We start from the raw sequence: 12,238 nt of genomic DNA, 5'->3' as shown, positions 1-12,238 counted from the left end.
CTCCTGAGGCAGGGTCTCACTTGTAGACAAGACTCACCTGGAGTTCCCTATGTATCTCCAGCTGTCCTGGGATTCCTTCAGCTTCCCCAGATGCTGGGATCACAGCTGTGGGTGAACCACCATGCCAGAGTGTTTTATTTTGGGACAGGCTTACAATGGAACTCTGACTGACCTGAAATTCGTGTAGCTGAGGTGGGACTCAAACTCATAGCAATTCTCCTGCCTCACCTGAGTGCTGTGATTAAAGGGTTACAGATGTGCTACCACCGAACTTTGGAGCTGAGGAGGTTATCCAGTTATTCACTTGCAGGGAAGAGGCAACAGAGACCAGCCCCCTGAGACGTCTGAGAACAAAATAGGCAGGTGGCAGGCCCCTCCCCCCGTCACCAGCTGGCAGGATGTGGGCTCTGATAGCTGTTACTTCTGTCCCTTGTATCCTGCCCCACACAGCACCTGCAAAGCTGCCTTACCTTCCTGGGTCTTGTTTTAAGGTGGTAGCTCAAGAAGACTTGAATAACTGGTCCTCCACCAGAGGGTTTCTGCTCATAGTTAGTTTAAGGGTCAGCATAACATCAGACCCTCGATGGCCTCCAGATGAGCCAGCAGATCACAGACAGGGAACTGGGCAGACCAGGGGCAGAGTCCTGAGGAATTGATTGTAGAGTTGTTGAGAGCCCCACTCTGCCTCCCAGCCTCGCCACCTTCTTTTGTCTTTGCATGGGAACCAACAGCTCACTTCTGTGTTTAGCTATGGATTTTTTTAAAGGATGTATTTATTTTATACAAGAAACACTGTCACTGTCATCAGACACACCAGGAGAGAGCATCAGATCTTATAGATGGTTGTGAGCTACCATGTGGTTGGTGGGGATTGAACTCAAGACCTCTGGAAGAGCTCTTAACCACTGAGCCATTCCCCTTAAGCAGGGGGGTCAGAGAAGATTTGTAGAGGGAGGTGAGGCTCGCTTAGAACATAGTTAGATTAACCTAACCTAGGCAGAGAAGCCGGAGCAAGTTCCTAGTGCAGAGGAGAGAGGGGACATGCATGACATGCTAGTAATGCCTGACTAACAAAGCATGGTGACAGCTGGTGGCCAGAGGAGGCTTGACAGAGCAGGTCACAGCAGGCCTTCTGCTTTGTTAAGGAGTCTGAGATTTTTTTGAAACGGATATGCCGAAATAGAAGGAGTGTGTGCCATAGTGGGCTGATTCCATACTCCCAGGAGGAAAACTTAGCTCAGGCCATAGTGGAAAGCCCTAGAGGCAGCCACCAGGATTTGAAGCTCTAGGAGGGAGGCAAGTAAGTTGGAGGTGATCGGTGAGAAAATTGGGAGTCACCCGGGGCAACTTCACAAGCCCCCCAAATATCGTTATGTGCTGCCCATGATCCCCAAGTACAACTAATTTGTTTCCTCCAGGAAAGACTCGGGGTCAGAAAGTCGAGGGGGAGGAAGCAGGTGTCCGAATACACGTCTCTTTCTGGGCACCTTCTGCTTACAACTGCATTTGCTCAGAACTTATAGGCAGGGCATTTCTAGCTGGCCTAGATGACAGAGACGGGGAGAAAAGTCTTGTTTTTAGGTAACCACACCCTCTACCCACTCAGGCTGCTGGGTCAGCAAGCTTGTGGATGTGATCATTTGAGGGTTTTAACAGTCATGACATCAACCAGCTTGCTACTGTCACTGCTTTCAGGACTCAGAAGCTGAGGCAGGGACACCCCCCCCCCCCCGTTGGTGGATGCTGCCTCTGTGGGACAGACCACAGATCCCAGGTCAGGATGGGCTCATGGTTCTAGTCCAATATCCTAAATCTTATTTTAGCTTCCATAGGTGGCCGTCTAGGCTCCCTCCTAAATCAGACCTTCTCAGAGAAGTGTGTGTGTCTGTGTGTGTGTGTCTGTGTGTGTGTGTGTGTGTCTGTGTCTGTGTCTGTGTGTGAGAGAAAGAAAGAGAGAATGCCATGGAGGCCAGAAGAGGATGCCAGATCCCCTGGCCTACACAGATGCTAGGAACAGAACTGTTCCTCTGGAAGAGCAGCAAGCCACTCTTAACTGAACCCCCTCTCCAGCCCCCAGGGCAGTTCTTTTCTTTTCGCTGGGTTTGCTCCCAGCTTGCCCAGTGTCACTTTCAATTCTGCAACTGGGTGACAAAGCAGGATGCCTTTCTCCCACTAGGAACCAGATGGCATCAATGCTTAAAACACCGGTGACTTCCCCAGACACCTTCTGTGCCTCCATCAAGACTCACAGCCCCAACCCCAGCCCCTTTCCTAGGGCTGAAATGGAATCAGCACAGATGGGCTGTGTGGACTGTGGCCGTCAACTTTCTATTGTTCTAGCTCTGTTCACCAAGCAGAACGGGAGGAAGGTGTGTTCTATGTGCCTGGTAGGCCTGTGGAGGTCAGAGGCCAGCTGCCAAGGGTTGGCTCTGTCTCTTCTCAGCACAAACGTCCCAGTTAAAGGCTTCCAGGTGTTTCCCTTTCAAGGCATTCACGGTAGAGGAGACACTGGGACATGTGAGAGACCTGGCTAAGACTGGGGCCCGAGAGAGGACCAGCAGATGTAGATGCTGCTAAAGCAAGCAGGCCGGGGCTGTTTTACGGAGGCTGGTGAAGGCCACATGAGGTAAATGCTTTGAATTCTGTGGGCAACAGAGAGCCACCCAAAGCTTATGGACTGGGGAGTCATGGACTCTGAACTGTCTTTAAGAATGGTTGGTAGGGGGCTGGAGAGATGGCTCAGTGGTTAAGAGCACTGGCTGCTTTTCCTGAGGTCCTGAGTTCAATACCCAGCAACCATCTATAATGGAATCCAATGCCCTCTTCTGGTGTGTCTGAGGACAGCTACAATGTACCCATATACATAATAAATAAAATAAAGAAAGGAGGAGGAGGGAAGTGAAGACCCTCCCATAATAAATAAAATAAAGAAAGGAGGAGGAGGGAAGTGAAGACCCTCCCCCCCACTTGCTGCCTTAGTAGAGGGCAGACAGGCTTAGGTTATTTTAGGAGGTCACTCCATTTTGGGGATGTGATGAATTTGCCTGGATTTGCAGTGGGAGAAGTATATCAAAGATGTCCAGTTTTCGCAGGGCAAAAGAGAAGTCTGGGACTCAGAGGTTCTCAGCCTAAGGTCGCCTTGTCATTTTCCACTTCTCTTTTGATTTTTTTGGGTTTTCCCCCAGGTTGTGAAATTCGAAAACAACTCTTTTTTTTTTTTCTCTCCCTTTTCCTGCTGGAGCTGCTCTTTGCCTCATGACCCACAAAACCCACTATTGAGTCTGCTGCTGGAGCCAGTGAAGCCAGTCACTCAGAAGGCTGAGGCAGGAGGATTGCTGGAGTTCAGGAGTTTAAAGCCAGCCAGGGTGACAGATCACATATTCAGGTCCTCTGAAAAAGCAAACACACAAACAAATCAACAAATAAAAAGACCGTTTCTCCTTCTGCTGAGAGAGACTGACTGGTTTATATTTGTAAGAGACAATCTCACTATGTAGCCCAGGCTGGGTGTTTATTGTTTTATTTCCTTTGGGAGGAGGCAGGAGCCTGGAAGTCACTTTGTAGACCAGGCTAGTCTTGAACTCAGAGATCCACTTCTTCCGTCTCCCGAGTATTAGGATTAAAGATGTGTACCACCACCCTCACCACCACTACGAAGTTTCCCAGGACGTTTTTAATTCAGGATCTTCCCAGCTCAACCCCCCCACCCCAGGGCTGGAATTACAGGCATGTGCCATGACCTCTATTTGGCCTTCCTGCCTGGGACCCCTCTGCAGAATCACTGGCTGGAGGATCTTGTTTTCAGGCTTCCAACACTGGCCAATGGCCAGAGTGCTTGGATTGTCAGTGGATCGCAGAAGCAACCTTGATTTTTCCAGAAAATGACTAGGGGTGCCCACATGAAGATCAGAGACCCATACTCCTTCCTAGGGGAGCCTGCTTTGAGTGGCCCCAGAAAGTCCCTATTAATGAAACCACTAGAGACCTGCTAGAGGCTGGAATCTGATCTGTGAGCCAGCTTGTGAGGTTTTAAGTTTATTTTTGGTTTCTCTGTGTAGCCCTGCCTGTCTTGGAACTTATTCTGTAGATCAGGCTGGCCACACACACACACACACACACACACATCTTAAAGAGCTGGGCATGGTGGCACACACCTTTAATCTCAGCAATCAGAGAAGGCGGAGGCAGGCAGATCTCTGATGTTGGAGTCCAGTTCAGGGTAGAGAGTTCTAGGACTGTCAGGGCTACACAGAGAAACCATGTCTTGAAAAACAAACAATTTTTTTAAATGTTGAAAATATTATGAGATTGGATTGGCAAAACATTTTGAGTGTTTTTGTTGTTGTTTGTTTTGTAACTCGGTTGCAGGGCTCTTCAGTCTGAACTTTGTAGATGAAAAGGCTGTGTTGCAACAGGAGGAAGTTAGATCGCCCTTGGAGGGTTTTGCCCCAGCGGTGGCTGTTTGGGAGGAAGAGCAGACAGACATTCCCTTTACACACTGCGGACTCTTATTTGTAGCGCAAAAGCAGATAGTCCCAACTTCAGTCTTCTCAGAGTAAATTGGACTCTGGGATTTTCCTTGCACTTTCAGGGCCCTGGATAAATACCAGACCTTTATGTGACGTCACTTAGACCCTCCCCACGGGCGGGAAGCTGGTGTCCGGTGGGATTCCCAGGTCTCGAGGACGCTTGGGGTTTCCCACATCTGATAGGAGCAGCGGGTCCGGCCCTCCTCCAGGCGGGCCTTTGAAGATTTGGGGACAGACTCTCGCCCAGGCTGCTGCTGAGCCCCGCAAGCCCCCAGCTCCGGGAGTGCCATGGGACAGCTGATAGCTAAATTGATGCGGATCTTTGTGAGCCAGGGTAAGAGGAGCACAGGGCAGCCAAGTGACCTGTTTGACTTCGCTGTCTTCTGGGGCTCTTGGGATTTTGGAGTCGTCGGGGAAGACTGGGAACCTTGGGAGTTCGTTTTGTGCATTCCCATAGGGCTCCACGGTCTCCTGTCTGCTCTCCTCCCGCGCCACCCTTGACCTTGCGCTTCAGTGTGCTCAGCGCACAGCGGTGGGAGAGCCTTCTGTCCACGACCCCACTTCCCAGCTGAGCTGGGCGCGACCCGAATGGGTCCCAAAGTCAGTTTCCCGAAATTGTGATTTAGAGCCAGAGTGCGTCGGGCCCTTCAGACAATCGCTGTCTAGAAATGTAGAGGGAGATGGGATAAGGGTCAGGAGGGGTGCAGGAGTCCGGTCCGATGGCAAATGAAATGGTAGCAGGGGTCCCCAGCCCGCCGGGAACGCGTTTCCCTGCGCATCTTAGGAAAGGTTACTCCTGAAAGGTATGGCGGAGGGCACACTGAAAGCTGAGATAGCGAGCTTTAGCTCCTTGTGGTTGGGTTCGGAGGTTGCCGAGAGATGGGTGGAACCGGGAGAGAAGGCATCCATCTCGGCAGGAGCGGAGGGTGAGGAAGAGATACTAGGGGCATCCAAACCCGGGGTCCTCCGGGTTGCCTCTGACCTTGCCCTTCCCCCTGGATACCTTCAGAACACAAAGTTATCATCGTGGGACTGGACAATGCAGGAAAGACCACCATTCTCTATCAGTTGTAAGTAATTCCTGGTGGACAGAGAGGGCTGGGCCTCACACCGTACTGATAGTCATTTGCACCAATCACCAGAGCCCTTCCCTGGGTTAGTGGGTAGTTGTAGTCAAGAGTGATGGGAGGACTCTGGTGTGACCTTCCTAATTTGAATTCCGCCAGCCATGGGCGACCTCAGGTCCCACGGCCTCCCGCGATCTACTCTGCCAAACACATTTTCAGTCCTGGCAGGTGTGGCGTGCCGGGCGGCTTCTCGCCTCGTTCTTGGCTCCCCCTGGCGGCAGTACGCTTTCTTCTCAACCTTGCACCTTACGCTTAGTTAACTTCCGGCCCCTACTTCAAATCCCAGCCAGGGTGGATCAGGAGCGGGATAGCTCCGGGGCCTAATCGAACAAGCTGTGCAAACAGACATCCTCGATTGCTCCGGATGGAGTCTCTCCTGATGTGGACACTCTATTGAGGGCATGCGCTCCCTGAGAACGTAATATATGTAAAATTAATTGATTGATTAATTAATTCGTTAATTTAATTCTATTAGAAAAGCCTGGAGGTGTTGGTCAGTGGAAGAGTGCTTGTCTAGAATACTTGAGACTCTAGATTCCTGACATTGTTACATTAGAAAAGGAAATTTAAACAGTACAAAGGCGCTCGCTCTCAATCTTCCTTCTGTATAACTTCTTGGTAAGCGTTCAGAAAACATGTCTGAACACGCGCTGTGGTCCTTGCCTGTAATCATAGCACTCTAAAGGTTAAGACAGAAGGATCTCATGTTTGAGGTCATATAGTCACACACACACACACACACACACACACATACACACACACACTCCAAAACACACAAAACAAGACATAAACAAAAACCAAGAAAACCAAACCAAATCACCCCAAACTGAAAACAAACAAGAGTGTTTTGTTTTGTTTTGTTTTTAATTTTCTTCTGTCCTTAAGCCAGGGAAGTGGCTGATGGCCTCCCTGGGGTCTGTCTGTTTCCTCACAGCTCCTACAGTTCCAGTGTGGTCCTCAGCTTATTAGCACTGCAAGGCAGTAGGCTTCGGGGATCCTAAGGTGCACTTAGACAAGACTCCCAGGCGTTTCTGCCAAGTCTGAGGATGTGGGATTGCTCCAAGGAGCCTCTTCATGGGGTCCCAGGCCAGGCCACTCTCGGACTAACCTTTCCTTGGTCACCCAGAGCTGAGTTGTTCTGGGTTGGACTCAGCTTCTTTGGAGGTAGAAGGGTGATAGTTTGAGCTGGCAGTGAGCTGAGGAAAGACTTTAGAACCTTCTCTTCCCTCCCTAGCCTCACCAATGAGGTTGTTCACACCTGTTCCACCATTGGTAGCAACGTGGAAGAAATTGTTCTTCAGAAGACCCACTTCCTCATGTGGGACCTAGGGGGCCAGGAGGCACTGCGCTCCACCTGGGACACATACTACTCTAATGCTGAGGTAAGGAGGGAGCCAGGTCTGGGAGGTCAAAGAGGTGTCTGAGCATTAGCCTGGAGTCGCCTGCCATATTCTCTGAGCCTTCTGCCACCTGTGACATAACTGATTGAATGGATCACTTCAGCTAAGAGGAATTATAATAAATGCAGTGTCAGATAACAGTGTAGCATTTAAAATTTTTTTATTTATTTAATTTATTTATTTTAAGTGTTTACAGACTTTTTAAAAAATGAGTACACTGTTGCTGTTTTCAGACACACCAGAAGAGGGCATCAGATCCCATTACAGATGGTTGTGAGCCACCATGTGGTTGCTGGGAGTTGAACTCAGGACCTCTGGGAGAGCAGTCAGTGCTTTTAATCATAGAATCATCTCTCCAACCCAAGACTTTTGTTTTGATCCTAAAAACAAAAGATAAAAGAAATAAAATTTAAATATATAAATATGAAAAAGAGAAAGAAGATTTCCAAGTCTTAAGATTCATGTGGTGTTTCATGCCTATAATCCCAACACTTGGGGGACTGACACAGGAAGCTCCTAAGTCCCAGGCCAGCCTGGGTTACATACTCAGATATTTGACTCCAAAGAACAAAATAGAAGGTGATTAAAGATGGGCCCAGTCTGGTGAGACTAGCAGATTGTACAGGCCCTTTCCTATGGGGCTGGCACTTGGGCAGGGCAGAGGCCAGTGATCAGAACCATTGGTAGGAAGTGTGTTCACCAAAAAGAAAGCTTGCAGCTCATATGTCAACCTGCTATACAGTTTGTCATCCTGGTGATAGACAGTACAGACCGGAATCGGCTGCTGACCACCCGGGAGGAGCTGTATAAGCTGCTGGCCCATGAGGTAAGTCCCCGAACTCGGGAAGCCATCCAATGTGACTGGTCACACGAGCTCTCTGAGGTTCTAATTTCAGAGCCCTATCCTTGTATCACGGGGAGAGCTAGTTTACTACAAATAAAGCATTCTCTCAGCACCCTCAGAGTTGAACTCACGACCTCTGGATGAGCAGTCAGTGCTCTTAACCACTGAGCCATCTCTCCAGCCCCAGTTGTTTCATTTCTGATAAGTTGCTTCACTTCTTCAAATATGGAGAATCATTAGACTGTACCTCACAAAGAGAATGGTGGCTTTTGCCTGGGAAACTGAAGCAGATTGTCATGAGGTTGAGGCCAGCCTGGGGTCCATATTGAGTTCCAGGCCACCTTGGGCTACAGAATAAGATTTTGTTTTGAAAAAACAAACAAGCAACAACAATAGCAAAAGACTATGAGGCAAACGGTGGGGGCCCACGGCTGTGGTGCGCGACTGTGGTACAAGCCTTTATTCCCAGCACTCTGGAGGCAGAGGCAGGTAGATCTCTGAGGATGAAGCCAGCCTGGTACAGAGCAAGCTCCAGGACAGCCAGGGCTACATAAACCTTGTTTTAGGGGAAAAAAACAAAACAAAAACAAAGACAACAACAAAAGAACATAAAACATCAATGTCTAAGGTTCTTGTAACCGTCCTGCGAGCAGTTGCAATGTGCTCTGTGAGCTGTGGTAACATTAGTGCTAATGTTGGGGTGAACTGCCACCTCTGTCCCACCTGGCCATTGCCTCTCTTGATAGGACAGTGGGACTGTGGGAGGGATGCTGGGCTACCCGGCTGCTGACCTGGGCTGCTCTTCTGCCCACAGGCACTTCAAGATGCTTCAGTGCTGATCTTTGCCAACAAGCAGGATATGAAAGACTCCATGACCACAGCAGAGATCTCCCAGTTTCTCACACTCGGTGCCATCAAAGACCACCCGTGGCATATCCAGGGCTGCTGTGCTCTCACAGGAGAAGGGTCAGTCCCCCCCCCCCCTTCCTGCCCTGGTCCATCTAATGGACAGAAGGTTAAAGGAACACCTCTCTTGTTTCTTTCCAGTCAGAATCTGGCCCACAGTTGGCTCCAGGCCCAGTAAGATGGACACAGGCCCATAGTTAAGGTGATGTGAGCCTGCAGAACGCCTGTGTTCCAAGGGCTTGCTCTAATAATGGTAAAGGCTAAGACTCCCCAGAAACAGTAGTGATTTTAGGGACTGAGAAACTCTTTGGAGAAAGTGAAATGGATAAAGGGGAAGAGAGTCAAAGGTTAGTCTAATTTTGTCTCCAGGGCAGGGGATAGCTAAGGCCCAGTGAAGAAGGAGGGGGAGGAAAAGAAGGAGGAGGGAGGGGGGAGGAGGAAAAGAAGGAGGAGGGGAGAAGGAAGGGGGGAGGAAAAGAAGGAGGAAGGAAGAGGGAAGGGGGGAGGAAAAGAAGGAGGAGGGGAGAAGGAGCAGCAGGGGCAGCAGCAGCTTGCAGGGTCAGGCCTTCAGGGCAAAGATCATTGCTTCTCTGACTTTCTTACTTGTAAGGGGAGGGAGCTGTACTTCCTCCCCCCTGTTCTGTTCTGCAGAGATTAATTAACATGCTTCTTCATTAGACTTTCTGAACACCTACTTGGTACCAGGTACTATTCTGGGCACTGGGGAAATGGTGGCTAATAAACTAGGCAGAAATGTGTGTCTTGGATCTGGGAGTGTGGCCTCACAGGAAGCCCTGAAGTATTGCTTATCTGTAATCCCAGCACTTGGGAGGTAGAAGCGAGAGGATTAGAAGTTCAAGGTTATCCTCCACTATATGGTGAGTTCAGGCTAGACTGGGCTACATATCAAGTCCCTGCCACAAAAACCAAAACCAAAGCAAAGAAACAGTGATAAACAGAAAGATGGAGAAAGGTAAAGAAAAGATTCGGAATAGCTGGGGGAAAACTCACAACTTTGTGTGTGTGTGCACATGCACACATGTGCTGAGTATAAAGGATTCTAGTGCTTGGATCAAATACTTCAGAGTGTGAAGGGCTGGATTTCTCCAAAACAGCTTTGCATGAGACCTGGAAAATTCCTTTCATCTCTCCTGTCTGGACACTTTTTTGATGAAAAGGAAACTTTAAATAAGTAAATACAAGGGACCACAGATTTCTGGCCATATGCTTGTCACCTGCGCCCATTAGGGACTCTCATGTTCCAATCCACTGTCTAGTTCACAGTACTCCCTGGGTCCCCGTGTGCCATACCCTGGGCCAGGCTAGGCTGGATGATAACAGACAAGGCTGAGTTCCCGTCTTTGTTCTGGAGGTGTGTTTGTTTCTCACTTCGTTGAGAAGCTTGCTTACAGAGCATCTTCCCAAGCCTTTGAGGTCACCCTACCACTGTCCCCAGTGACAAAGCAGGACAACAGAAGGCTGCTCGCTGGCCCCTTATTTGTTGGGTTCTTCTCCAGGCCCTCCTGCTAGGTGGTGAGCCTGGTAGGAAGACTGTTTCCTTCCAGGAGCCTCAGCCTCCAGCTCAGTGGGTGCTGATAGGTTCTGGAACTCAGCTCGATTCCCTCCTGCCATTAAGTGATTGAACTTAACCTTGGCTCCCCTCTCAGTCTGGCCCAGGCCCGGGGTTGGGGTTTTCTAGCCATCGTCTTATGGGAAACGCTGATGTCCCTTTGTACCGTTCCTCCCTCCCTGCAGATTGCCAGCTGGGCTTTAGTGGATGCAATCTCGGGCCACCGCCAACTGATGTCCCAGCCTAGGCCAATCAGAAACCGCATGGTTAGCACCAATGAGAAACATCAGTCATTTGTTGGTGGGAAGAGGCTGGCTGTAGACAGAGGTTACTACAGTCCTCTCAATTACTACTGAGAGCTGGATCAAAGACTTCAAATTGGTGCAGACAGGACTACAGATGAAACTGCCCCCCACCAGTCCCGTCCCACCCCACTCCATCACTGCAAGTGTGAGGAGACACCAGGAAACTTGCTGGGGGTGTTGGGGGCATCAGGTCTCCTAGACTTCACCTTCTGTCTGCCTGGCAAGCAAGAGACCTTTGACATTGTTCCGTATCCACTGAAGGAAGGAGATTCCGATAAAGGAGGCAACAGGACCTGGCCAAAAACTGGGGGCATGGGGGTGGGGTGGAGAGGTAATGAACGGGAGGGTAGAACATTCCAGACATTGCAGTCCTTCACACTGCAGGGATTCCAAGTCCTTCCACCCCCACTCGCTCGCTCGCTTTCCTGCTCCCTGTTAGATGCTGACTCCAGGACCACAGCTTTTGGGGTCTAAGTCACCACGTGGAATCTCCTTTCCTCTCAGCGTCCTTCCGGTGTTTGTCTTACACCTCCGGAAATGTCAAAGATTTCTATAGGACCCACTTATTTTATCTTTATGTCGTGATTTTTTTTTTTGAACATTGCACTAAGATTTAAAAAGTAAAGTACACAAAAAGTGCCCTTGAAAACGCCTCACCTCTTATGTCTGTCTGTTCCTCAAATTGGTTTTTGTTCTTGGCGGAATGGTTTTGGGGGAAATCCACCTTGGAAACGGGGTCGGGGAGCGGGGACTGCCGCACCGGATCCATTTGTCTAGCTTGGCCAAGCTGAAGGGCTTTGGTATCAGCCAGGACCAGGGCTCTTGGCTCTTGGTCTGGTGGGGATAAGTGGCCTGATTATGATCCACTGAGAAGGGGTCTCCAGGGAGATGGAAAAGCCCCCAAGCCCTTTAAAGGTGGTACTAAAGATGGATTGGAGGCCCGTGGTGTCCTTCTAAATTCAGGGACCGAGACAGTATGGCCTCTCCCCTTTCCAAGCAGGCAGGGGACCTCTGAGGAATCCAGGGCAGAGATACTAAGGAGCCAGATCTTTAGTGTTGTAGTTTTCCTGAGATGTGATTTTGAAGGCAAAGCTTGTGAGCTCCAGATATCTCAGTCACACTTGAGTTTTTCTTGATATAACGGAAAATTTACAGTACAGCAAATATTATCATGCTTATTGCCTCATAGAAATTTTTACAGAGAAATTTATTCTGGGGAAGCCTATTTAGCACATCGGGGGTATAGCTCAGTGGTAGAGCATTTGACTGCAGATCAAGAGGTCCCCGGTTCAAATCCGGGTGCCCCCTCGCGGCTGCCTGCCATCTTCTTTTTCTATCAGCTCACCTAGCTTGAAATCTTAGAGGAGGGAAGCGGGGACTTTCCCCAGCTCTATTTTGCCAGCGATGCAAAATAGATGTGGCCGCAGTAAAGTGTATGTCCCTGGCCGAAATGTGACGCGAACCTAGTGTCCAAGCCCACCGCTTGTGACCCGCAGGGCGCGCGATGCCGGTTGGCGTACTCGGGTGCGGGCGACCTCCACGCCTGTCTCTTAGGGA

At 49.7% G+C, this 12,238-nt stretch overlaps 1 protein-coding gene across 1 annotated transcript; it reads left to right on the top strand.

The window, feature by feature from the left end:
• Positions 1 to 4,817: 4,817 nt before the first annotated feature.
• On the top strand, positions 4,818 to 10,673 carry ARL5C (ARF like GTPase 5C; the record flags this gene model as incomplete). The annotated part of the gene is made up of 6 exons (XM_080924641.1): positions 4,818 to 4,863; positions 5,539 to 5,599; positions 6,891 to 7,038; positions 7,799 to 7,882; positions 8,715 to 8,866; positions 10,562 to 10,673. The coding sequence occupies 6 exons, from the start codon at positions 4,818 to 4,820 to the stop codon at positions 10,578 to 10,580; spliced, it is 510 nt and encodes a 169-aa protein (XP_080780767.1). The 3' UTR covers positions 10,581 to 10,673.
• Positions 10,674 to 12,238: the final 1,565 nt, after the last annotated feature.

This window comes from Micromys minutus (genome assembly GCF_963924665.1).
Source record: "Micromys minutus genome assembly, chromosome: 10".
Lineage (NCBI taxonomy): Eukaryota > Metazoa > Chordata > Mammalia > Rodentia > Muridae > Micromys > Micromys minutus.
The sequence above is the reverse complement of the archived record's forward strand: the minus strand, read 5'-3'. Positions and strand labels throughout refer to the sequence as shown.